We start from the raw sequence: 26,559 nt of genomic DNA on the forward strand, positions 1-26,559 counted from the left end.
ATTTGGGTTATGGACCCCCCCATACACACACACACACACACACACACACACACACACACACACACACACACACACACACACGCACACGCACACACACTATCCTGCTAAGACCACCATAATAGAGGGATGTATTAAGTAAGTATGGGCATATTGTATGACTCCCTCTGTAGAAGTGCCCATCTGAATATGTGCCTTGCTTTACCTAAATGGCCCTGAAGCCATTATGCACACTTGGCATCTCATTAACCCCATAGAAAAGCATCAATTATTTCCCTGGGTCCTTAAAAGTATGTTAGGAAATTACTGTAATCTCTTAAAAAGGCAAAATGAAGGAACCCTAGATTGAATATACTTATTTTGCCCATTTTTTCCTCATGTTAGATGAAGGAGGCAGAGAAACTGGACTGTAATTGAACATTAAGGACATGAGTGGTGTGACTACATTTGAAATCTTTGGAAAGCTTTTATTGTATTAGTGTATTGCTGTTAATATAAGCTTGACAAAAATACATTGCATTATTTAAACAACAGGTTTGTGTACGTGTTTTTACATATGTATATACATATATGCATGTATATAAGTGTCTTTTCAAGAGTCCATTCAGTCAGAAGAGTTGGTTCGGCCTCATATGTACCCAATTATATCGTTACAGATGATGGGCTGCCGGCTGCCCGTCTTCATGAGAGCAGTGAAGCGGTAAAAGTCTGTGTCCAGTTCATGGAGGCCAATGTGAGACTTATGAAAGAAAGGAACCTTCCGCGGAACGTCTATCTGACAAGAAAGCCGCTTGTTCAGCTTAGAAGTGTCTGACGGCTTCTTGCTTTGCGAAATCCCGGCTATTCTCCGCCTCACGTTGACCAGAAAGTCCTTGGCCAGGCGTCGCCCCACGTTGGGCTTTGGTTCCTTTGCTTCGGCTGGGCGCTCTGGCACGTCTGGCAAGTCCATCCAATTCTGGACGAGGTCAGCAAAGCTGTTGTCTCCCAGTACCAGCGGCTGCCTGTTGCGCCCTCGTGTTAGCAGAGCCGTCGTCCAGTCGTCCGCCTCATTTGAGGCTTCGAAAGACGTCCACCTCTCCAAGCAGGCGTCCGACGTGGATTTGGGACGGGTCCGGACGCTTTCCACCTGGTTGGTGCGCAGACAAGCCGATGAAGAGACCCGGACGTTTCTGGTGCGACGAAGCACAACTGCCTCATCCTGCCACGAATTTTCAGAGTAGCCCGAGTCCAGCTCCAGGCTCCGCTCGCTGCTGGGCGAGCTGATACTTGGACGTCCACTCTCATCCTCTATGGGGCTGGTGAGGCAGCAGGCAGAGTCGTAGCTGCTGGCCTCACTGGAGTTGCTGCTCCTGAGCCGCGCCCTGCGCTCTCGCTGAGCGATCAGCAACTTGCAGGCACGTGGGCGGGGTGCCGCCAGGACAGCAGGGGGCGCTGCAGTGCAGGTTCGTCGGAGATGCTTCAGGTCCTGAAGAGATCGCATCATGTAGCGCATCTGCTCCCGGAGGCAGCTGCTTGAGTCCTGAAGACACAGCTGGGGGAGAACAAAGAGAAGTGGAATTAGACTTCACTGACCATAACAACGGCCGCGAATGTGATTCTGACGCACGTTTTAGGGAATAATTTAGCGAATAAAAACAAATGTACACAATTTTTCCCTTTACCGCAATTTTAGTTAATCAGGGAAGTCTGAGGTTTGAAGTCTGGAGTTTGCTTCGTTAGCCTTGCTAATATGGTTTCTGTCACTGTATGGCACACTGTTAGCATTAGTCATTAAAATGTAGCAAAAGCACATAGCATAGCTAAAAACATTCATATTTTGTCCCTGTATTATATTACAATGTCAAAAACCTCATGATTTAAGCATGCAGTTAGCCTCATGCTAATTGCTGAGGCATTTCCATTCCTTGTTATGTACATTAGACTTCCTAGATCCAGCGTAAAACTAGGAACCAAACATGTCTTGGCTGATCAACTACATTTAGAGGAAAGCTTTACATTTACGGCATTTCTTATCCAGAGCGACTTACAGTTTGATCATTCTACACAGGGAGGCCAAGGTGGTGTTAGGAGTCTTGCCCAAGGACCCTTATTGGTGTAGTGTAGGGTGTTTACCCAGGTGGGGATTGAACCCCAGTCTACAGCGTAGAAGGTGGAGGTGTTACCCACTACACTAACCAACCACCGAAGCTGTAAATTTATACGTTCAATTTTTTTGCAGAACTCCTTGAAGGCCGTTTTTTTTTCAGTTTGGAAAATATAGCAGTTCATCACAAATGTCCCATTGTGTTCCTAAAACAGATACTCCAGCATTTTTCCAAAAGACCCCTGTCTGAACTCTTCCAAAGTTTCCAGATGCTTCTGATTATTTTAAAGCACGCTGTGTAATCTCAGAGGAGGCAACGGTGGAGAAATCTGCCTCCAAAAGACTTCTAGCAGATGTAGAAGTCACTGCCAGTTTATGCCTTGAAAAAGGTTTGAAAGCCCAACAGCGGAGCTGCAAAGCCTCCGGGATTAACCCGATATAAGACTATAAACATGAACTGGAAACAGTCTCAGAGATTTTTGTGCACAAACGATCCTTTTAGTGCTTCCATACTTCATCGACAGCTTTAAACGTGCATGTTAATGGAACAAGCCAAACCCAAAGCGGGTCACAAACATGCTCTGCTTTTCATTGTTCTATGCCAGCTGCTTGGACAGGCTCAGACTTGAAGCGCCTACAAAAACTGCACCCTACTCTATTCACACGAGGAAGAACCACACAACACAGAAACTCCTCATAGCTCTATCCAGACAGCTCCACCCTTGGAGGTGAACCTGGAGAGATGAGTTTAGGGGGAAAAACCTTACACTCTGCCACACCTGATCGATTAAAGGATCATTAGCCACACCTACCTACGCTGGCTAAAAAAGAGATCATATGCACGCACACCCGAGCAACGGTCACTCTAATTATGCGTGTATTTAAAAAAAAACAACAACAACAAAGTGACTAACCCAAACATGATTTGTCATATTCAGTATTGTATTTAATAAAAACACATGCATACTGTCATTATAGGCCCTTCAATGCACCATAGCGGTCACTAAAAGTTCACAGATCGCTGAAACGTGCGGTGAATTGAAGCCTAAACAAAACAGAAGAACCAGAATCAAGTTATTTCTTCAGGAATTAGAAAACCGAACTCCGTCTGAGACGCCTCTGACTCAGACATCAACGCTCATCTCTGTGAAGAATCACCTCACATCACCTGCTCACTCATAGTTGACCACTCTTATTGGCCAACACCAATAACTCACTCAATAACGCTCGAGCGATACTCATTAAAAAAGTTCTCAACTTTAAAAAAGTCACCTCCATAAACAAATCTGTCCTTTATACACTTAAAGAAGAAAAAAATCACATTCATGTTTTGCTTTTTACCCAATTTTCAACCCAAGTCGTGTCTAATTCCACTAGCCAGCTAGGCCTTGTAACAACAACAAGCAAGCTGGGAGGCTGATGGCCAGCACAAGCTTCCTCCAAGACACACGAAGCTCAAAGGTGTCTTTTCAAGCTGCCGTAGCTAACCTGGCATCATTCACTGCTCCTATTGGAGGAGAACGCTAACTGCTGCTTCTGTTACCTCAGCTTACACACGCCTGCACTGCACTTAGTGACGGAGGGAGAAGGAGGACCACCCTCCCCGTGCAGAGAGAGTGAGGACTATTTAGCAGCAAGCAGAAGAATACATTCGAAAATATGGTCAATAGTTTTCATGTTGGATGAGTAATGGAGAAACTTTGAAGGAGCTAAAACCACAGCTAACCTGTACAAGACTGGAGGCCCCATCTCCTGCACGAGAACCTTCTCCTCAGAGAAAAGTAGTAGCTAGAGTAGCTAGCGATAAAGCCATGCGGTCTCCTCAGTCGCATCCTTAATGTCGCGTCCTTGGTGACGTACTCATCTTCAGGCATTTGTGTTCTTGGCACAGTGGAGTGTATATATTTACTCTCTAAATTTAAAGCCCTGTTCAAACAGTAAAGCAGTGTTTCATTGAATTGTGTATATTATTGATCATGACTTTTGACATTGCCATGATAATCATAAGCATCAAATCATCAAGCTTAGGCTCAAAATTGACCACGCAAACTGGACGTCATCAAACAGGTCACACTAACAGAGACCCGCATCTGTGAGCAATCTATCCAAGGAATGGGAAACGACCTACAGGTGCCAAAAGGGTGGATTTTTTTGAAGTGGTTCAGAACCACCACGTTTGGTTCGTCAACTTTATATATATATATATATATATTAGCTTGTGGAAGTGTGAGAGCCTCTGCATAAAAGTGTGAGAGCCTCTACATAACTCTAAAGATTCTGCACCAGTCAGGTTTTCCCAAGAACCGGATCTCCAACCCTGGCCCACTTGGGAACTGTTATTTTCAGGGGTGTATGTGCCTGTGGCTCAGCTGCTAAAGGCTTCATCCCAAGAACGACAGTTCAGCTGGATGAAACCCCGAGAGAGACATCAAGAGTTTGTTCCAGCCTCTGATAATTCTGACCTTCCTCAGACATCTGGGGCTATGGCCTTCAGAGTGGTTGCTCCAGAGTGATACTTGTTATCATTGGTGACCTTGAAAACAGTGGTGCATGTTCACTAATCTGGTCTTAACTGTGAATTTTACTCTTATACTGATTCTACTCCAAGCATTTCTACTGGTCAGTTTCTCATGAGATGTTCACACATTGTAAAGAGCAGCTGCCGTTAGCAAACTGGGAAAAAATGAAAAACAATGGAGAGCTTCTGAAATTCATAGTAAAGGGAATTCCCACCACGCAGCACATTTAGCTGAACAATAGTCACATTTAAATGCTGTCTAATAATCCATTAATAAACTGCAGCATACTGAAAATGTATAACGTTCAACACGGCGGAGCAGAAACTGGTCTGCAGAGGAGACGAAGTTCGTGCTCTGATCTTTAAAAGACGGCGGTGGGACGGACGTCCAGCTTATGTGTCTCAGGACACGACGTCTTCCTCTCGGCCTTCTTTAATAAGGACATGTGAAGGACGTTTTCCCGAGTCTGACATCATTTTAAAGCAGTTATAAACACAAGCACTGCTCACTGCTGCTCATCTGACTGGACCTCATGTGATGCTCGTTGCCATGGTAACGTCTACACTAAGTGCCACTCTCTATGTATGCACATAAGTTTTGATCGGGTTACTTGTAGTGAGCGTGTAAACTGAGGTTTTCCAGCAGAGTGTTGAGCAGCGTGAGAGTATAAACACCTCGGTCTTCATCTGTAATCTGAGTGTTTTCAATCGGATTGGCAACAAACTAACAGTACCAAAATTGTGGTTGAGTTGAGGTCCATAAAAGCTCCAGGGGCCGAGAAGATGGAAGAAGTGAGAGATTCGCTGCCATGACTCGAGCTACACCCTCCATCATTCCTGTGTTGCTGATATAATTACTGTGTGGTTATGGCTCCTCAGACTGCTCAGGGGGAATTTATGCTTTCAAATCCATGTCTCAGTAATTGCATCCAGAACCCTACAGCACCTCCTAAACCCCTGAGGGAGAGCCCATGTTCTTCATGAACAGCCCAAACAGAAATGCAGTGAACTTGCCAGCTTCCACGCGGCATATATGTGCGAAGGTTTGATCAAATTATATGTTTTGGTGACTAAGTGTAAACAGACTTCTGCGGTTTTAATGCACAATTACTGGTTATTTGCCAAATTCGCTGAATCTTCAAGGGTTCTTTTGTAGAGAACATGGTGCTATGAAGAACCATGCACAGGATTAATGGGTTGCTGTAGATGGTTCTACATAGCACCCAAAAGGGCTCTTCTATTTTTATGATGCCATGCTTTTTACAATAGATGAGCCCCTCTGGGTGCTATACAGAACCCTTCTTTAAAAGGCTCTACGTAGAACCATCTGCAGCACGTTCCTCGTCACTTATTGATGTCAACGACATGCATACACAGTTTATTTTAGGGAGCCAATCAGCAGCCTAGATTCTGCTACTGAACAACATGGAGTTCTTGGATACTCTGTGCTAGACTTCCAAAAAGATGGTTCTTCAAGGGTTCTTTAGTACAGAAAATGGTTCTATATAGAACCCGTGAACACTCAAATAACCCTTTGCATGATTAAAGGGTTCTTCAGACTGGTGGAGAATGTGCTGTAGATGGTCCTATTTAGAACCACAGAACCTTTTTGAAAAGGGCTCAATATAGCACCGAAAATGGTTCTTCTATTGTTGACATGCTTGACAATAGAAGAACCCTTTTTGCTGCTGCGTAGAAGACTTTTCAAATAGAACCATCCACAGCACATTCTCCACATTATTACTACTATACTTAAAAAGATGGTTCTTCAATAGTTCTTTAGTAAAGAAAATGGTTCTATATAGAACCAGAAACACTGCATTATTAAAGGGTTCTTCGCTTCATGAAAGGGTTCTCCAGACTGATGGAAAACGTGCTGTAGATGGTTCTATGTAGAACCACAGAAAATAGTTCAATACAGCACCCAAAAGAGTTGTTCTACTAATATGATAGTAGACAGATACAATAGTAGAACCCGTTTGGGTGCTATATCGAACTAGTATCAACGAGGGTCTGTGGTTCTACATAGAGCTATCAACAGCACAGTCTGAAAACCCTTCTATGATGCAAAGAACCATTTAATCAGTGTTTGTGGCTCTTTACAGAACCATTTCCTTAGTTAAAGAACCCTTGAAGAACCATCTCTGACCATATTTGCTGTCTTCGCATCACTGCTGAGCAAAACAGTCAAAAAGTCCCAAACAGCCAGAAAACGCTTCACATATTTCCCCTCTGGTGTTAAACCAGGCCTAATACAGCATTAGAACCCTTTTAGAACCACACCAGCCTCTTCATAGCTGGAACCCGGAGTTATTCGCCCTCCTTTAGAGCCACTGCAGGACTGGAGGTGCAGATTCCAAGGGCAGTTTTCAGTCAATAATCCTGAGCAGCTCAGTGCAGCTGCACAGGCTCAGTGTAACTGAATAAAGACGTTATAACAGGTTATGAAGCACAAAATAATGAACTCACCATCTCTCTCTCTCTCTCTCTCTCTCTCTCTCTCTCCTCCTATTCTCTGGCTGGGACTGGGTGATGGACCTGAAGCTCCAGCAGATGAAGAAAGGCGATCTGATGCTCTGAAAGCTCCTCTAAGCCGCGTAAACCGCTGTTTCACTGCAGCTGTTCAAAGCGCTTCTCCATGGCAGCGGATGAGCGTCTGAGATCAAAGCTCCTGTTCGGGGATGACGCTCAGCTCGCGCCCACAGCTCGCGCTCCACGGTTCTGCGGCCGCAGCTGCACGGCACGCGCCTTTCACTCCTGCCCGCGTGCGAGCTGCAGCCAATCAGCGCGAGGCGGCCCAGGGCTCAGCCAATCCGAGCGCGCGTGAAACATGAGCGGCGATTCCAGACTTTCTCAAAATCCGGGCGCGTCAGAAGTTTGGAGACACCCTCCCTCCGTCTGAGAGCGCTCTGCCAGCAGGGGAACCCCGACGTTCCTGCGTAATTAAATATAGTCAGTCTGGTTGGTGTACCGATGAGGCTAAATAGTCCCCGAATAAAACTTGGCTTTTCAGATTCATCATCAACATTACAGACAAACACAGGGGGCTCGCGGAGGCTCTCTGGTGGTTCTGGTTGGTAGATAAATTGGCTACATCTGTGCTGTAGTCATGGTGACCTTTGGTTCCCATCACCACCACTGTAAAGACATCTGAGACTCTACAATCAACCACCTCACAGCAAACCGCTCTGAACGACCGAGTCATACTGTAGATAGTCCACTGTAGTTATTAATAATGATCAATATCAAATTATATCTCAAACACTAAATTGGGCAGGAATTTGGGGAAAGCGCTTTTATCTGCTGTTATTATTATTATTATTATTATTAATATTATTATTATTATTATCATCATCATCTCTGCTTCCACGTGTTCATAGACGGGTCGAAGTGAGGGGTCCAGACAGGCCACAGGTCATAATCACCATCCCTGAGTTTGCTATGGGAGGACTAAACGAGCAGTGTGGACATTCAGCGCCCTCTGCCGGCTTTTCACTATTACGCCCATTCATTGTGGACTCGCTCTGCTCGCTGATATAAGCGAGGACCAAAGGTCAGCTTATGGAACAAGAATCACCTCTTCATCATGAACCAAGAGCTTTCATGTCCTTTCAGTACGCAGACCTGGAAAGTCCTGTATGTCACACTTTTCCAACTGCGCAGCTTCCTAAGGTGTCATAAAGTGACCCATGATTCAGGGCAGTGCCTTCATAAGACAGCGTACTGTACACAGGCGTCTGTGGCAGCAAGGTACACACAATGGAAACGTGCCCTCAAAAGTCCAGGGGTCTTCCAGTAGTGTACCTTGAGCTTCAAAGGCACATCTTTCCAGATCTTTGTACCTTTTCATTGTTTTTTCTTGCAGGGTCAAGACTATGAAGACTCCAACTACGTTTTTGAGATTATGTCCCATCATGCACCTGGTGGAAATGTATAAGCAGAGAAACCCTTTTACCTTCTCCACTCTGGAGAGGTGCCGATGGGAACGTCACTGGCTGGGAATGCTCGGCCCAGTTCACTGTAGAATTGTGTCTTCTAGCAGATCGTCGCTCAGGATTTTTTAAACGAAGCTGTAAAATATGCAGTTACTGTTTAATTAACGGAAAGATTTACACGTCAACAAAACACGCGGCGATTCAGCGCCTCTGAACTAAAAACCCTAAAACCCACTAACTAAATAAGAAATCAGTTGAACAGGAGGAGGAAGATGAAGAGAAAACAGACGCTTCTTCATTTAAGCCGTTCTTAAAGTCCTCTGCACATTTCCTTACATCACTGTTCCTTACATCACGCTCAGTCTCTCTCTCTCTCTCTCACTCTCTCACTCTCTCTCTCTCTCTCTCTCTCTCTTTCTCTCTCTCTCTCTCTCTCACTCTCTGTCTCTCTCTCTCTCTCTGTCTCTCTCTTTCTCTCTCTCTCTCCCCCTCTCTCTCTCTCTCACTCTCTCTCTCTCTCTCTCTCTCTCTTTCTCTCTCTCTCTCTCTCTCACTCTCTGTCTCTCTCTCTCTCTCTGTCTCTCTCTTTCTCTCTCTCTCTCTCTCTCATTCTCTCTCTCTCCCTCTCTCTCTCTCTCTCTCTCTCTCCTCTCTCTCTCTCTTCTCTCTCTCTCTTTCTCTCTCTCTCTTTCTCTCTCTCTCTCTCTCTCTCTCTCTCTCCCTCTCTCTCTCTCTCTCTCTCTCTCCTCGCTCTCTCTTCGCTCTCACTCTGTCTCTCTCTCTCTCTCTCTCTCTCTCTCTCTCTCTCTCTCTCTCTCTCTCTCTCTGTCTCTCTCTCTCTCTCTCTCTCTCTCTAATAAATAGCTCTCTCGTCCTCATGCCTCCATGGAGGTCTGTCCAAGCACACAGAAAGCAGCAGCACATCTGAGTACATGGCATTCCTAATACTAAAACTCCATCTAAGCAGAAACACCCTTTAGAACCTCACTTCAGCATGAAGTGGCTAAACCTCTATAGGCTGTTTTTACAGTTAGCTTTCAATGTTGAAAATGAGAAAAATGACGTTTTCTGTGAAATTGACCCTTTAAATGCCTCATTATTATAAGTCTGAGTTGGTCTAAACTTCCCCTGACTTACAGTAACTGTACTTTCTTAGGACTTTTCTCCGTCTGTGGTTGTGAGGGACAGTCAGGGTGCCAACTGCAGCGGGACGGTGTGGATCAAAGTCCTGAAGGTGTTCACTCCGCCGCTCGACTTCCTGTGAGTCTAAAGGGCATCTTCTCTGTAGTAATCCAGCGTTCTGTGTTCTATCACTTTGAAGTGTCAGATGGTTCAGCTCCATCAATCAAACCCATTAATGCAGCTCACCTGTACAGTGAGTCATTTGGCTTTTATCTGATGCTTTTTTTTTTGGATAGTTTTATCCAGAACCTTCTATAAACAGTGTGCGCAGGTGATAATAAGCAGCAGTAGCTCAAAATGAAGTTTTCCTCAGCCTTTAATGAAAAAGAGTGTCGGTTTAAAGGGAAAAAACATGCTCAACCTGAAGGCCAAAGTCATTTATTGTCAAATTATGTAAATATTATGAAAAATCCTCTTTAGGTGCTGGACAGCTGATTTATTCTAAACTCCACATACTTATTTAATCCAGCTCAATGTTCAGCCTGTTTCAGAAACCTGTTCTTTTACTGCTGAATGTGTTGAATAAAAGAAGATTCATTTCCAGTTGCTCTCCAGTCCTTTTGGAGAACGGAGGAGCAGGAGAGTTTGTCACCGCTGAGCGGGAAAATCCAAACATCTCAGCTGTGTTTTACACATTTGTGAAGCCGTATCCACCTCACAAAATAGGACCAGGTAAGCACAGCAGCTTCAGTGATTCAGTTCAATTAGTGGCCCATTCCATTAAAACCATTTCTCTGCTGTTGTCGGAAGAAAACCTTGTATCTCCAAAAACATAATTTTACAGGAAAAGGAAAAAATGTACTTTACTTTTAATGTAAGTCAATGGAACCAGACTTCTTTCCAAGTCATTGTGGGTCATTTACCTTGGTCCATTTATCGTGGAATTTCCACACGATGTAAAGAGCAACAGGCATTTTTACATTATGCTAAAAATTGAAAAACGGCAAAAATTGAGGTACAGTAGTAGTAGTAAAATGCATTCACAATACAGTGCAGTGTAGCAAACAGTGTAGCATAAAACTGCAAGAAAAACGGTGAATAAGAAAGTCTGTAGCTTTCATAGGTTCCTTCAGCTGGTCTTAGACCAGTTATAGAATAATTGGGTAGCTTGTAGTCCAAAGAAAAACTAATATCTCCAAAACGATTACAGCAAAAACAGTTTTTACTTTTTATATAAATTAAGTTTGTAGCATTTCTGTTGATCCATTCGTCATGAAATTTTCGCACAATATAAACAGCTGTGTGCTCAAATGATGTATAAAAATAAAAAAACACAAGAATTGAGATACTAGTTTTTTTTTTTGGACTATATATTTTTTTATGTACCCATTTGAGTTGAGTCACAACTAGCAGTTGGATAGTGTAGTGGATAACATCTCTGCCTTCTAAGCTGTAGACTGGGCTTCAATCCTCATCTGGGCAGCACCCTACACTACACCAATAAGAGTCCTTGGGCAAGACTCCTAACACCACCTTGGCCTCCCTGTGTAAAATGATCAAACTGTAAGTCGCTCTGGATAAGAGCGTCAGCCAAATGTAAACTAGCGATGCACCAATATGGGAAGAATGGGCCGTCGTCGATGTCTGATACACATGTGCATATTTGTTGATGCCGATATATAAACATTTATAAAGTGGAAGAATTCAGATCAAATCTTCCTGGATTTGCATTACTGAGAAATATTAGACTTACAAATGCGGTAAATGAAATGCTGACATTTGAGGACGGTTGGCCACTGTAACAAAAGCATTCTGCTCTCTTGGAATCAAATAGTTTGATGTAAACGTCTAACATTTATCCGCCGATACTGATATGAATCTGATTCCATCGTGTCCACCTACCAGTGCTTAGTTCATTAATAGTGTAGCTAGTTTTCACATCTTTATTTTGACATTTGCACATTTGTTTTACTCTTAAATCTGTATATCGTTAATTGATTTGTTGGGTCATTTGTAGTTTATTAATACATGTATGTGTCATTTCTTGTTACTGGTAAATGTCAACTTTGTATACATCATTAATTTGATCTGTACATAATTAATTGGGCTGCTTGTAGTTCTAGTAAAAGACACTAGCAGTAAAACACTTATTGACTTGTACCAGTTTCCTCTTTGATGCTAAACCTCTTTAGAAGACGGCATCATCAGAACAGCGTATAATCTGGATCTGGAGGCAGACAGAAGTCTGATCCGGACGGTTCTGCTGGTCCGAGCCCTCAGCGTTATAGACAAGCGCAGCGGAACCGCTACCATCACCATAAATGTGCTGGATGTGAACGAACACCCTGCGATGGACTGGCGACCTGTCCAGGGTGTATCCTGCCTTCCGCCCGATGACCGCTGGGATAGGCTCCAGCACCCCCCCGCGACCCTGAGGGAGAAGCGGCTTAGAAAATGGATGGATGGATGTATAAAACCAAACATTGAGACAGGTTGCTGTAGCCAAACGCAGCTAACTGGTGTTATTGGTTGTTGAGTAATAAATGGTGCCGTCACTGTAATAAGTACGAAGCGCAAAAGTTGCTTACTAAGCATTTTGTTAGGTTTTGAGCTTATTTTGAAAGTTTTGACACTGATACAGATACCAATTTTAAAAGGCTAAAAACTCCAATATTTGATCATATTGGCCAAAATATTTTTTTACATTTCACAGATTTTTTTTACATAACTTTCCCTTTACATTGTGTGCAAATTTCATGATGAATGGACTGTGAAGTTGTTTTGGAGATATGGAGGTTTTGTTCCAACAACAGCGATTTCTATAGTAATTATATTCCAGTAGTTTAGGTTAAATAGTCTTTTAGTGAAACCGGTGGTCATCACAATATGGGCTGATATTATCAGCTTACCCACATAAGGGTTGGGACCCCACGTCATGGTATTCACAATATGGTAAAGTCTTTATTACGGCAAACCGTCACACCGCATGTTTATACTGCTCCACCTCCCACATCTGTTGTGGTTTAGCCTTTATGATCGTCTTAAACTTGGAGATAGATTTGGGCCTATAATCAGTGTCTTCATTCAGAAATCAGCCTCTAATTTATAAAAACCTGCTGTTCCATCAAGGTCTCACTAGATGGCAGTGTTAGCCTCTCCAAAGTTCACATACATGAAGACGTCATGGTAAGTGTGATTAGAGTGTTTACACCTCCATCACAACCACCGTCAACAAGACAATAGCAGATCCTGGTAGCTGTGGTTTCTTATTATAGTTTTGGGTTTAATCTATTTTTCCCTGCAGCGGTTTGATGGTAAAGCCCAGGATCCAGGTAAGGAGCTCGCAGTTACTGAAGAAATGATTACACCCTGCACCTCCTGCTGCCTGAGCGTGTGTAATACCACAGACATCAGTATATATTTTATTTATTACACTGTTTGATTTTCTCTCTTTGAGCACCAGAACCAGGTCTTTGTATGTGAAGCGGTGTTTGGCTACTAAACAGGACAATATGAAAAACCGCTTTTAAAACAGGACCGAGTTTTTTTGCCATCGTATGAATGTAAAAGTCACTTTTAAGCTGTGTGTACTGCACCATATGAAGAGCTTATGAGCAGTTTAAAGGAGCCTTAGGCCCAATCCCATTTCACCCCTTGCCCCTATCACTGAGCCCTTAGCCCTCTGTTTTGCGAGTTCACGTCTGGGGTTAGGGTGTCCCGGTTGGTGTTGAGCTAGAGGGGTAGGGTGTCCCGGTTGGTGTTGAGCTAGAGGGGTAGGGTGTCCCGGTTGGTGTTGAGCTAGAGGGGTAGGGTGTCCCGGTTGGTGTTGAGCTAGAGGGGTAGGGGTGTCCCGGTTGGTGTTGAGCTAGAGGGGTAGGGTGTCCCAGTTGGTGTTGAGCTAGAGGGGTAGGGTGTCCCAGTTGGTGTTGAGCTAGAGGGGTAGGGTGTCCCAGTTGGTGTTGAGCTAGAGGGGTAGGGTGTCCCGGTTGGTGTTGAGCTAGAGGGGTAGGGTGTCCCGGTTGGTGTTGAGATAGAGGGGTGGGGGTGTCCCGGTTGGTGTTGAGCTAGAGGGGTAGGGTGTCCCGGTTGGTGTTGAGCTAGAGGGGTAGGGTGTCCCGGTTGGTGTTGAGCTAGAGGGGTAGGGTGTCCCGGTTGGTGTTGAGCTAGAGGGGTAGGGTGTCCCGGTTGGTGTTGAGCTAGAGGGGTAGGGTGTCCCGGTTGGTGTTGAGATAGAGGGGTGGGGGTGTCCCAGTTGGTGTTGAGCTAGAGGGGTAGGGTGTCCCAGTTGGTGTTGAGCTAGAGGGGTAGGGTGTCCCAGTTGGTGTTGAGCTAGAGGGGTAGGGTGTCCCGGTTGGTGTTGAGCTAGAGGGGTAGGGTGTCCCGGTTGGTGTTGAGATAGAGGGGTGGGGGTGTCCCGGTTGGTGTTGAGATAGAGGGGTAGGGTGTCCCGGTTGGTGTTGAGATAGAGGGGTGGGGCGAAGTGTTTGGGCTACATGACCCTCCAAACAGAGATATGAGAAGAAAAAGGAAAACCAGCAAGGTGGCGGCGCAAGCGACCAAAAAAAGTTTAATGTCGTTTCAGTGCATTATTGGTCGTTTTCTTCATAACAATTCTAAAAATGATCACTAAGAGCATGCTAATGTCTCATTAGCTACCTAACTTTCCCGTTCCACCTTAAATAGTGAGAATGTAACTGCTGCTCCTTTTAAGGAACAAGAAGCAAGAATCTGCAGAATCTCTGACTTCAGCTTCATACCACTGAAGAATTTGGGGGGGGATGATAAATAATTGCCCCCCTCTTTGAAGGCGTATGATCCCTAAGTGTGACTAAAGGCCAGCAGTGAGGAGCTGAACTTTCCCCTCCTCTGCGGTCACTGCAGACGGGCAGGGGCGCCTACAGAGCAGTGCTGGTAGCTGAAAATGAAGTTATTATGTATTAATTTTAGGGGGTCGTCCCATTTCATACAGCAAGATTCCAAGCACTGCCCCTTCTAACTCAGTAAAAAGAAGAAACGAGTCTCGCTCCGTTTGAGAAGTGTAAACGTGTCCTGCTGGTGTGTTTCCAGCGTCAGGGCGGAGTTACCTGTTCAGCTCGCTGACAGGAGAGCGCCGCCGGCTGGATAAGGTAGCACCTGCAGACACACGTCTAACGCTCTGAAGTCCACTTATGATGTTTTCCGACCTTTCTTTATTCGCTTGAATGATCCAATTGAACAGGCTGATTTGTTACTGAGTCTTTAAACCTGATATGTAAATGAGCTCTTTTCTGATTGGCTGGCTGTATTGTGCCTCATTTTAGAAGCAGTCACTCCTTGTAAAGTCTGTGTGAGTGGGTGGGGCTAAACTGCTGTAGGCTGAGTAGGCAGTTATGTTTAAATGCATGTTTTTTTTTAAAAATGTGTTAAAAAAACTAATTCAGGGTGGCTGTTTTTGCAGCTTGGCTTCCAAATACGGACTGTATGTAAAGACATGTCAGCAGTGTGTTTTGAAAATTCAAGTGTTGCCGTAATCCAGAAAGGGTGCACCAGTAACTGGTGCATACTAGTTTTCATGTGTTAACACTTAAACAACACAGACGTTCAGTGAGCAACCTTGTCTGCATGTTCTAACCCAGAGGTCACAACCCAAAAGAAGAGCCATTAAAAAACACCTTGGGAGCCAAAATATTTTATGTCCATTTTACTGAAGTAATGTTTTATGGTTTTGGATCGAAATGTCTTAAAGCACTATTTCCAAAAGTCTTCACTCACCCATCCAAGCCATTGAATTCAGGTGTTCCAATCACGTCCATGGCCGCAGGTGTATAAGACCAAGGTCAGCAGATGCTGAGGGGCATCAGTGCGCAGAGGTCACCAACTTTCTGCAGAGTCAATCACTACAGACCTCCAAACTTCATGTGGCCTTCAGATCAGCTCAAGAACAGCGTAGAGAGCTTCATGGAATGGGTTTCCATGGCCGAGCAGCTGCATCCAAGCCTTACATCACCAAGCGCAATGCAAAGCGTGGAATGCAGTGGTGTAAAGCGCCGCCACTGGACTCTAGAGCAGTGGAGACGTGTTCTCTGGAGTGATGCTTCCTCGTCCAGCAACCAAACCTTGTGGAAAGACTTCCCAGAAGAGTTGAAGACATTATATATAATGGGATGTCATTCAAGTTCGTGTGTGTGTGAAGGCAGATGGCAAAACCATGTATGTGCTCATGTCATTATAAAGGAAAACGCACTCATTGCGCTCTGCTTTTAGCTTCAGCCACTTTTCTCTCATCTCTGGCAGGAAACTTCTCCACAAAAGTAGATCAGTGTCTTGTAAAATGTCTCTCAGCGTTTGATTTGTCTAGTTTCCTATTCGCAGGCGTCTTGTTCAAATTTTCCCGTTTCACCTTAAATGGAGCCTGAGGCACCAGAATGTAACTGCTGCACCATTTAAGGTGGAACGGGAGAATTTGAACAAGCTGGCGAACGGGAAACTGATTTCAGCTGCGACTTTCTAGTTCCAGATGAAACGCATGAAAACGTAGGAACACAGCTGGCGTGATTATGAAGTCCATTCATCTCCAAATGATCAATGTTCACCTTTTTATTAGCTACAAGCTAGATGAGACTGTTGCTATGGTGACCAGCAGTCTGCGCTGATCTTCAGGGTTAAAGGGTGAATTAGCAGCTCTGCATTAACTCCAGAGTTAAAACCATTTACTGATAAACTGTGTTGAACGATCAGCAGAGCTTTATTTTACTGTAAAGGAGGATTATTTCAGTTTTACCTACTAATCTAACTCGGCCAAGGAGCTGGGCAGTAAAAGGAGCCGTGTGCTGCCCATCCATGGTCTGACCAACGACTGTGTTTCAGTCAGTGGTTCAGCTCCTCTCTGACTGCAGCCTATCACTCTTATTTACACAGCTTGTGGGTTCTTGTTACAGTGGAGGCTTTCCAGGCAACCTGGAGCTTTGCTGGTGCCTTCATTAGTTGGCTCATTTAAGAGCTGTGTTTGAATGAGAGCTGCAGTCACGGATTCTATCAGAGCAACATACAGTGGGCTGCAGCCTGAGGGGTCAAACTGGTTCTACCAATATGAACTATAAAGTCCTTTTGAACTTCATAAATTTGCATAGCTTATCCTTTTGCTCCTCGTCCACTGCTGTGACTCCACATCCCCCAAAACCAAACCACGCAAAGATGTGCATGTGACCACTGAGACAACGGTTCTAGTGACTTAACTTTATTTAAATTAAATCATTATATAGGACTTTTCAAAGCATTTAAACTTTACCAAAAACTACCCTTTTTAACGCAATTAGATTTTTGACTCATTAGTTAACTATTTCTCCTTACATGGTGACAATGAGTACAGTAGAGGAGGTGAAGGAAAAAAAAAAGTCAAAGTCCAATGGAAATCAAGACACAAACAGAATGCAAAAACAACAGCAGGTGGAATGAGTAAGGTCAGGGTAGAGTGGAAAGGAACTATTCTTACATACATACATTAAATACCAGCTCAATTCAGCACGGCTTTCTGCTGCTTCTCTAATCTTTTTGTTCTTTTTCTAGATTTTGTATTTTTTTTTTTTCTTTTCCATTTTAAAAGGAATGTTATGATGTCAAGATTGTGAGATTACTATGCTATATAACTGCTGTCTTCCACCATGCAGGATGTATGATGTCCGACTATAAATGATGACATGTAAACATTAAAAAAAAAAACTTTCCTTTTCAATCTTATCTCTGCTGCTGTTTATAAAACACACTTTATGCAATTAAAAGTTTAATAAAAATTTGCACATCAGATTTTCTTGAGTAAAATGAAAGTATTCATATAAAAAGTTTCTTGTTGCCTTTGCTACTATCCAAAAAAAAAAAGAAAAAAGAAAAATAAACAATGAAAAACATCAAGGAAAAAAAAAAATAATACAACGATCGATTTGTGGTCAGAGCCCAAAGAGGTTAATAATACAAGATGGGTGGGGAGCTGCTGTCTAAAATCAAATAGGAAAGGAGCTGTTGGGGGCAGAGGGACAGAGGGAGAGAAGACGCTGGTGGGCTGCGGGAGGGTGGCTGAAATTCTGTGTTTGGCTCCTCTGAGCTCTCCGGCTCTCCAGCTTTCCAAAACCAGACTGAAGCAGGAATCAGTTATAATCGGCCAGTGCAGTCAGTCAGGACGCGTTCTCACCTTCACCTGCTCATCACGACAGTTCAAGTAATCTGTGAGAGAGAGAGAGAGAGAGAGAGAGAGAGAGAGAGAGAGAGAGAGAGAGAGAGAGAGAGAGAGAGAAGACGAGAGACAGAGAAAGAGAGCGATGTATGTTTGCAGATATGTAAATCTGTATGCACAGTGTCTCAATTATAGGGCTGCAAGGATTAATACACATCGATTATGAAAAACAGTGTTTATTGTTGATCCCTTCTTTAATGAAGAGTGCACTATAATTAAGCAGTAAAACACGTGAGGGAGTGTGTTATTGCAAAATAACCACAACTGTGATTTGGTTGCTGAAGGAATTGTTAGCAATTCCTTCCTCCAAATTAGAGCTCCTTAACAAGCAGCTTGTTGCTACGTCAGAGTAATGAACTCCGCCCACTCGCCGCACAGCCGGCAGTTAGTTCTCCAGCTCCTTACACTAAATTCCCAAACAGAAGAACACCTAACCAACCTGGAATTAGCCATAAATGAGCTGAATCCCGTTCACCAAACACACTGGGCTGTAAGCTGCTTTACAGACTGGCTGGAACACAACAATATTAATATTGATCTGGCAAAAAAATGATAAAACTGAGCTGAACTTGATATTGGGTCAGTTTTATGTCGGATTTGGCCAGACGACACATTTGGTGAATGGTGTTGGGTTCATTTCTGGCCGATTCCAGGTTGTTCAGCTGTTCTTCTGTCACAGCTGCCGACTGAAAAGCTGCTCAGCGGAGACGACAGTTTGGGAATTTAGTGTCGTCTCGTCTTCAGACTCTGACCAAATCCACTGTTGGACAGATGTGATCTTAAAAATGTCCATTTTCTGTTTGTGGCAAAGTAAGAAGTAAAAACTTTCAAATGGCTCCTACAGCTATCAAAGCTGTTGCTCAGCAACGGCATCGGCGGAGTGATAGTGAAAAACCTGTGAGGTTATGGTGAAATAACAGCAGTTATACTGTTGTATAAATGTTCATATGACTCCTATAGTTGTGACAGATTGTTAGACCTATCAGGACGCAATGTGACTTCTATTGTTTCTTTGTACCGTAAGAGACGAGATGAAATATCCTGTCACAAACACCTCCCGTCACAGTGGTAGTAAAGGAAAAGGAATAATTAGTCACTTAACCAAATGACCAAATGAAAGTCGATAGGTTAATTGATCACAGAATAGTAGCTTTGTTAGTTTCAGCTCTAGGCATTCTTATACATACGTATATACAGTCCCTCACCTCGGCCCTACATCAGCCTTTTCTCTAGAAGAGTCCACAGTCCCTCAGGTTGTTCTTGATGATGACGTCAGTGACAGCGTCAAAGACGAACTGGATGTTCTTGGTGTCGGTGGCGCAGGTGAAGTGGGAGTAAATCTCCTTGGTGTCCTTCTTCTTGTTCAGATCCTCAAACTTGGTGCGAATGTACTCTGATGCCTCGTCATACTTATTGGCACCTGAAGTCGGACCAGGAACAGTGTGGGTTAGAGCTCATAAGCACAACAGGACAACAGAAGAGGCCCACTTAGCTGGAGCACAGCACTTAGTATTCCCTTCTAAGTGAGTGGACTTTTGCTGGACCTTTTGTGATCAGTTGTAACTGGGGCTTTTGAAGCATTTTCTGTTAGATTTTAGTGCTTAGCTGTAACTGAGTGGTTAGAGTAGGATTTGTTGAACCTGAGTACTCTACTGTAGCAGAGCACGGAGCAGAATTTTGTTCTACTTGATCTGTCTAATCTATTCTAACTGCATGCTTAAATTTCTTTGTTGGGCCTGAGTACTCTGTTGTAACTGGGCAGTGGGAGCAGGATTTCTGTTGGGCCTGAGTACTCTGTTGTAAATGGGCAGTGGGAGCAGGATTTCTGTTGGGCCTGAGTACTCTGTTGTAACTGGGCAGTGGGAGCAGGATTTCTGTTGGGCCTGAGTACTCTGTTGTAACTGGGCAGTGGGAGCAGGATTTCTGTTGGGCCCGAGTACTCTGTTGTAACTGGGCAGTGGGAGCAGGATTTCTGTTGGGCCTGAGTACTCTGTTGTAACTGGGCAGTGGGAGCAGGATTTCTGTTGGGCCTGAGTACGCTGTTGTAACTGGGCACTGGGAGCAGGATTTCTGTTGGGCCTGAGTACTCTGTTGTAACTGGGCACTGGGAGCAGGATTTCTGTTGGGCCTGAGTACTCTGTTGTAACTGGGCAGTGGGAGCAGGATTTCTGTTGGGCCTGAGTACTCTGTTGTAACTGGGCAGTGGGAGCAGGATTTCTGTTGGGCCCGAGTACTCTGTTGTAACTGGGCAGTGGGAGCAGGATTTCTGTTGGGCCTGAGTACTCTGTTGTAACTGGGCACTGGGAGCAGGATTTCTGTTGGGCCTGAGTACTCTGTTGTAACTGTGCACTGGGAGCAGGATTTCTGTTGGGCCTGAGTACTCTGTTGTAACTGGGCAGTGGGAGCAGGATTTCTGTTGGGCCTGAGGACTCTGTTGTAACTTGGCACTGGGAGCAGGATTTCTGTTGGGCCTGAGTACTCTGTTGTAACTGTGCACTGTGAGCAGGATTTCTGTTGGGCCTGAGTACTCTGTTGTAACTGTGCACTGGGAGCAGGATTTCTGTTGGGCCTGAGTACTCTGTTGTAACTGGGCACTGGGAGCAGGATTTCTGTTGGGCCTGAGTACTCTGTTGTAACTGGGCACTGGGAGCAGGATTTCTGTTGGGCCTGAGTACTCTGTTGTAACTGGGCACTGGGAGCAGGATTTCTGTTGGGCACTGGGAGCAGGATTTCTGTTGGGCCTGAGTACGCTGTTGTAACTGGGCACTGGGAGCAGGATTTCTGTTGGGCCTGAGTACTCTGTTGTAACTGGGCACTGGCAGCAGGATTTCTGTTGGGCCTGAGTACTCTGTTGTAACTGTGCACTGGGAGCAGGATTTCTGTTGGGCCTGAGTACTCTGTTGTAACTGGGCACTGGGAGCAGGATTTCTGTTGGGCACTGGGAGCAGGATTTCTGTTGGGCCTGAGTACGCTGTTGTAACTGGGCACTGGGAGCAGGATTTCTGTTGGGCCTGAGTACTCTGTTGTAACTGGGCACTGGCAGCAGGATTTCTGTTGGGCCTGAGTACTCTGTTGTAACTGTGCACTGGGAGCAGGATTTCTGTTGGGCCTGAGTACTCTGTTGTAACTGGGCAGTGGGAGCAGGATTTCTGTTGGGCCTGAGTACTCTGTTGTAACTGTGCACTGGGAGCAGGATTTCTGTTGGGCCTGAGTACTCTGTTGTAACTGGGCAGTGGGAGCAGGATTTCTGTTGGGCCTGAGGACTCTGTTGTAACTTGGCACTGGGAGCAGGATTTCTGTTGGGCCTGAGTACTCTGTTGTAACTGTGCACTGTGAGCAGGATTTCTGTTGGGCCTGAGTACTCTGTTGTAACTGTGCACTGGGAGCAGGATTTCTGTTGGGCCTGAGTACTCTGTTGTAACTGGGCACTGGGAGCAGGATTTCTGTTGGGCCTGAGTACTCTGTTGTAACTGGGCACTGGGAGCAGGATTTCTGTTGGGCCTGAGTACTCTGTTGTAACTGGGCACTGGGAGCAGGATTTCTGTTGGGCACTGGGAGCAGGATTTCTGTTGGGCCTGAGTACGCTGTTGTAACTGGGCACTGGGAGCAGGATTTCTGTTGGGCCTGAGTACTCTGTTGTAACTGGGCACTGGCAGCAGGATTTCTGTTGGGCCTGAGTACTCTGTTGTAACTGTGCACTGGGAGCAGGATTTCTGTTGGGCCTGAGTACTCTGTTGTAACTGGGCACTGGGAGCAGGATTTCTGTTGGGCACTGGGAGCAGGATTTCTGTTGGGCCTGAGTACGCTGTTGTAACTGGGCACTGGGAGCAGGATTTCTGTTGGGCCTGAGTACTCTGTTGTAACTGGGCAGTGGGAACAGGATTTCTGTTGGGCCTGAGTACTCTGTTGTAACTGGGCACTGGGAGCAGGATTTCTGTTGGGCCCGAGTACTCTGTTGTAACTGGGCACTGGGAGCAGGATTTCTGTTGGGCCTGAGTACTCTGTTGTAACTGGGCAGTGGGAACAGGATTTCTGTTGGGCCTGAGTACTCTGTTGTAACTGGGCACTGGGAGCAGGATTTCTGTTGGGCCTGAGTACGCTGTTGTAACTGGGCACTGGGAGCAGGATTTCTGTTGGGCCTGAGTACTCTGTTGTAACTGGGCACTGGGAGCAGGATTTCTGTTGGGCCTGAGTACTCTGTTGTAGCTGGGCAGTGGGAACAGGATTTCTGTTGGGCCTGAGTACTCTGTTGTAACTGTGCACTGGGAGCAGGATTTCTGTTGGGCACTGGGAGCAGGATTTCTGTTGGGCCTGAGTACTCTGTTGTAACTGGGCAGTGGGAGCAGGATTTCTGTTGGGCCTGAGTACTCTGTTGTAACTGGGCAGTGGGAGCAGGATTTCTGTTGGGCCTGAGTACTCTGTTGTAACTGGGCACTGGGAGCAGGATTTCTGTTGGGCCTGAGTACTCTGTTGTAACTGGGCACTGGGAGCAGGATTTCTGTTGGGCCTGAGTACTCTGTTGTAACTGGGCACTGGGAGCAGGATTTCTGTTGGGCCTGAGTACTCTGTTGTAACTGGGCACTGGGAGCAGGATTTCTGTTGGGCCTGAGTACTCTGTTGTAACTGTGCACTGGGAGCAGGATTTCTGTTGGACCTAACTGCTTGGTTGTAACTGCATGATTGATGAAGGATTTTTTTTATTGTACCCGAGTACTCTATCCTAAATGGATGCTTGATGAAGGATTGTTGTACCTGAGTACTCAGGGAAGCAGATGGTCAGAGGACTGTGTGCAATCTTCTCCTCAAACAGATCCTTTTTGTTGAGGAAGAGGATGATGGATGTCTCTGTGAACCACTTATTGTTGCAGATGCTGTCGAACAGCTTCATGCTCTCATGCATCCGGTTCTGAGAGAATGAGGGGAGAGAGAGAGAGAGAGAGAGAGAGAAACAAAGCAAACAAATGGTGTTTTCAGATAATTAATTAATTCAGTGACCTGGAACAGAGTCGATGTTCACAAGAAAAAGATCTTTTGAAATGAATGAAAAACTTCTGTACCATGCGTGGCTGTATCAATTCTTATTGTGAGTTTTTTTCCCATCTTGTCCTTTTTTGTTGTGCAAATTCATCTTATTGATCCCCCACATGCTAAAACCTATATACCCAGTATATCTAAGGTGCAGGTTGAATTCTGTTACTAGCGTTCTGATATGTGGCCAAAAAAGGCAGATATTACTCATTAAAGATGAATATGGCGAGACTCACCATCTCCTCATCCTCAGCCAACACCAGGTCATAGGCACTCATGGCAACACAGAAGATGATGGCAGTGACTCCCTCAAAACAGTGGATCCATTTCTTCCTCTCAGAGCGCTGGCCTCCGACATCAAACATCCTGCAGAGAGACGGCACACACTTCATAAACAATCTACTCAACAGGTAAACATTCAGAACCATCCTACCATCCTAAAATACCCCTAAAAGGCTTGAAATCACTGTTCAATAGATCAGTATAAAACTAATCAGATGAAAGTGGTAGGGATGCTCCACGACGCAGTCATTTCGGCATCGGACAGACCTGTAGATCTGAGGATATTTTAATCCGATATTTGAGAACGCGTTTATTGTACACTGGAAGAGCGTAATGCTTAGCCGATGTTGGCTAGTGCGCTAAATGTCTGCATTTTATTTATTTTGCTTCATTTGTAACCCACTATGAAGCCGTTACGTGGCACTCTAATGCTAATCCTGGTGAATCTAGTCCAAGTTTCTAGATTTTCCTAATGTTTATGCATTAGCACTGGCAGATGCTGTTGTGTACATGAGAAATGGATATAATTGTCAGTGCACAGTTCCCATATTGGTGCATCTCAAATTAGTAAGAAGCTGTAAAAAAATGAAGTGTTAGACGTGTCCAGACGTGTCCATCGAGCATGAACTTTACATTAAATTTACAATATTGTATAACAAGTTACAGCAACTCAAATCCTTGAAACATTGAATTAACCATCTAAACATCTTTAAGTGTCTAGCTTATTAGATTTAAGTGTTATCGTATATCCTATATCCTACTGATATGCGTGATGATCTTCCTCTAAGTGAAAGTAACACTAACTTGCTGCATCAGTATTATATGCTTTAATTTAGAAACATTTGCCCGCACTTTGCAAAAACACAGAAAACCTGTTAACTTGATCAAATCAGTGGGCAGGTGCCATAAAGTCAATGGCTGTTCTGTTTTATTCATATGTACAAAAAAAAACTGGGTGGTAATTGACTATTTGCGACAGATTGGGCAGAAAGAGATTAGGTTAAAAAAAATCGCATTCACTTCAATTATAGTCATAGTAGAGTTTTCTCTTATTTTTTTAGCCAAGTACTGGAAGGAGCATCAAAATGATTGTCTATCGACATTGACTGTTGCTACAGATGGAGATTGGGCTGAGGTTTTGCTTTAATGGCTCGCGAGTCTGTCCTGGAGCTGCTGGGTGAGCAGAGAGATTTCCACTTCATCTCTGCTCCTCTTCCTTTGAGCCATGTGTGATCAGCCCACTGCCTGTTACAATTTCAGTGGCATTTGTTGGCATTTCTGCGTGGGCTTTGTTGCCTTGGTTACATCCAGACGAGAGAGGGGGTGGAGAAAAGAACAGATAGAGAGAGAGGGAGTCACTCCTAATCAGTCTAAGTACAGTACCATCTCACTCTCTTTCATATATCCATGTAATATATACACATACTGCTGTACTGAGAATGGTCTCCCACCCAAATAATATCTGGTCAGTGGTAGTCCTGTGGTCTCTTTCCACTAGATGGGGGCTGATAAACTACACAGAAACAGATGGGCTACAGTCTGTAATTGTAAACCTACATAGTAGACCTGTACAGGAAGCGCACACAGTGGTTGACCTGTATAACATTTTCAGGGGTGATGGGCAGGGTGGAGGCGAGGGGTCTGGGGAGTTGGCTGGACGTGAACTATGTGTTTACCTTCTTAACGCATGGAATTAAAACAGCAGTAATCATCATCATCATCATCATCCTCATCATCATCATAAGTAGAGGTGACACTGACCCAATACTGGTTATCATTACTGGAATGGATATCGATGAACACAAAAAAGATCCAATTTAATCAGAAATTACAAAGGGCAAGAATCAAATCATATCAATAATCGCCAATAAGTACAAGACACACCTCAAAAAAACGAAATGTTACTGCTGCCCTTTTGATTGGCTCTTGACATGCAGAGCAAAAAGAGAAAAATGCAGAAGCATGCTAAAGACGTCCAAAGCCTGGCTGAACTGTTCAATACCAGGTGACAGCAGTGCCAAAGCCCAAGTCTTGGAATGTGTCAGACCAAGTAAAAACATGACAAACTGAACTAATATCTATTGAGAAAATTCAAGTTAGTCAAAGAGTTGAATTCACCATCAAAACATAGGAATAAAAAAAAAAATCAACATATAGACATATAAACTGCATACACCCTTCACTCTCTCCTTTACAGGCCTTTGTGGAAGCTGTCGATGATCAAAATTAGGAATCTGGGTGTGGCCTAGAGAAAATTGGGAGGAGCTGATGCTCTGAACACACCTATTCACTCAAATGACCAAGTTTTAATTCTGATCAAATATCCACCTCAGAGTTGATCATCGTGCCAAAATATGTGCAGCATTACACCTCGCAAAAGTCAGCGCAACAACTTGCTGTGTTTCTGTTGAACAGCTCTGAGAAATACTGGGCTCTGTAACTTTGTAATACTTTAAAAACACTAAATTTGAAATGAGAGTCAAGAACGTTACCTTATCCAACGCAGAGATTATGACTAAGAAAAGACATTCAGTGTTTCTGCCGTTTTCTGGCCTCAAACTCAAAACGGAATTAAAATGTAGTTTTTGTTACTGGACGCTGTTTCTAACACTACAAATGACTGAGGCCTGAAAGAGTGGAAGAGTGAGAGAGAGAGAGATTAACAGCAGCCTGCTTCTGTTGTTGCTCTGTCTGTTTTGGAAAATGCAGCGTTTTTAGAGAATCCCGTCCATCTGCTGTTTTTATAGGCTTACAGATCCCTGCTCTAATAAACAAGAGAGGCAGGACTGATGCACAATATCTCTCTCTCTCTCTCACGTTCTGTTTTTCCCTCAGTCTCTCTTTGTTTGTCTTCCCTTTCTCTCTCTCCTCTATCCCTTTTTCCTTTCATCTTCCATCTTTCTCTCCTCCAGTCTTCCTTTCCCTTTTTTACTTTCTCCTCTTTTCTGTCTCCTTTTCTTTCTCCATCTCCCTTTTTTCTCTTTCTCTCTCCCTCTTCCACTCTCTCTGCCCTTTATTTATGTATGCATCTCCTCCTGCATATACTTCCATTCCTAAATCAAAATGAGATTCAATTAAACCTATAAAGAGTCTAAGCAGGAAAAAGTAGATTACATCAGCACTTCTGAGAAGTCAGCACTCTTCCTAAGAATTTCTTTTCCCTTCCAGAGACATGCTCCCCTCCCAACACACACACACACACACACACACACACCTGCCTTATAAAGTTCATAGACACATCACACATTTTTAATTTACGGTTCGTAAGAAGTTAGCAGATAGCCTTTAGCCTTCTGACGGACATGCGTCACCATGTTTGATCTGAGGTGTAACGGCTCTGCTCTGACGTTTCCTCTGTAGTTCATCAACAGCTGAGCCCTTCAAACAG

The 26,559-nt window shown here is 44.4% G+C and overlaps 2 protein-coding genes across 2 annotated transcripts in view; both read right to left on the reverse strand.

Annotated features, from left to right (window-relative positions):
• Nucleotides 1–439: 439 nt before the first annotated feature.
• Nucleotides 440–9,053, reverse strand: inka1a (inka box actin regulator 1a). The gene is made up of 3 exons (XM_037532069.1): nucleotides 9,040–9,053; nucleotides 7,068–7,103; nucleotides 440–1,528 (listed from the first exon to the last, which is right to left on the reverse strand). The coding sequence occupies exons 2-3, from the start codon at nucleotides 7,068–7,070 to the stop codon at nucleotides 626–628; spliced, it is 906 nt and encodes a 301-aa protein (XP_037387966.1). The 5' UTR covers nucleotides 7,071–7,103; nucleotides 9,040–9,053; the 3' UTR covers nucleotides 440–625.
• A 7,802-nt stretch (nucleotides 9,054–16,855) lies between these two features.
• The window catches only part of gnai2a (guanine nucleotide binding protein (G protein), alpha inhibiting activity polypeptide 2a), an 84,767-nt gene continuing 75,063 nt past the window's right edge, over nucleotides 16,856–26,559 (reverse strand). The window contains exons 6-9 of the mRNA XM_017719398.2: nucleotides 23,126–23,255; nucleotides 22,614–22,767; nucleotides 19,067–19,281; nucleotides 16,856–17,851 (exon numbers count right to left, since the gene is read on the reverse strand). Coding sequence (XP_017574887.1) covers nucleotides 19,091–19,281; nucleotides 22,614–22,767; nucleotides 23,126–23,255 — 475 coding nt within the window. The 3' untranslated portion in view covers nucleotides 16,856–17,851; nucleotides 19,067–19,090. The remainder of the gene's footprint in view (nucleotides 17,852–19,066; nucleotides 19,282–22,613; nucleotides 22,768–23,125; nucleotides 23,256–26,559) is intronic.

This window comes from Pygocentrus nattereri, chromosome 21, assembly GCF_015220715.1.
Source record: "Pygocentrus nattereri isolate fPygNat1 chromosome 21, fPygNat1.pri, whole genome shotgun sequence".
NCBI classification, from domain to species: Eukaryota; Metazoa; Chordata; class Actinopteri; order Characiformes; family Serrasalmidae; genus Pygocentrus; species Pygocentrus nattereri.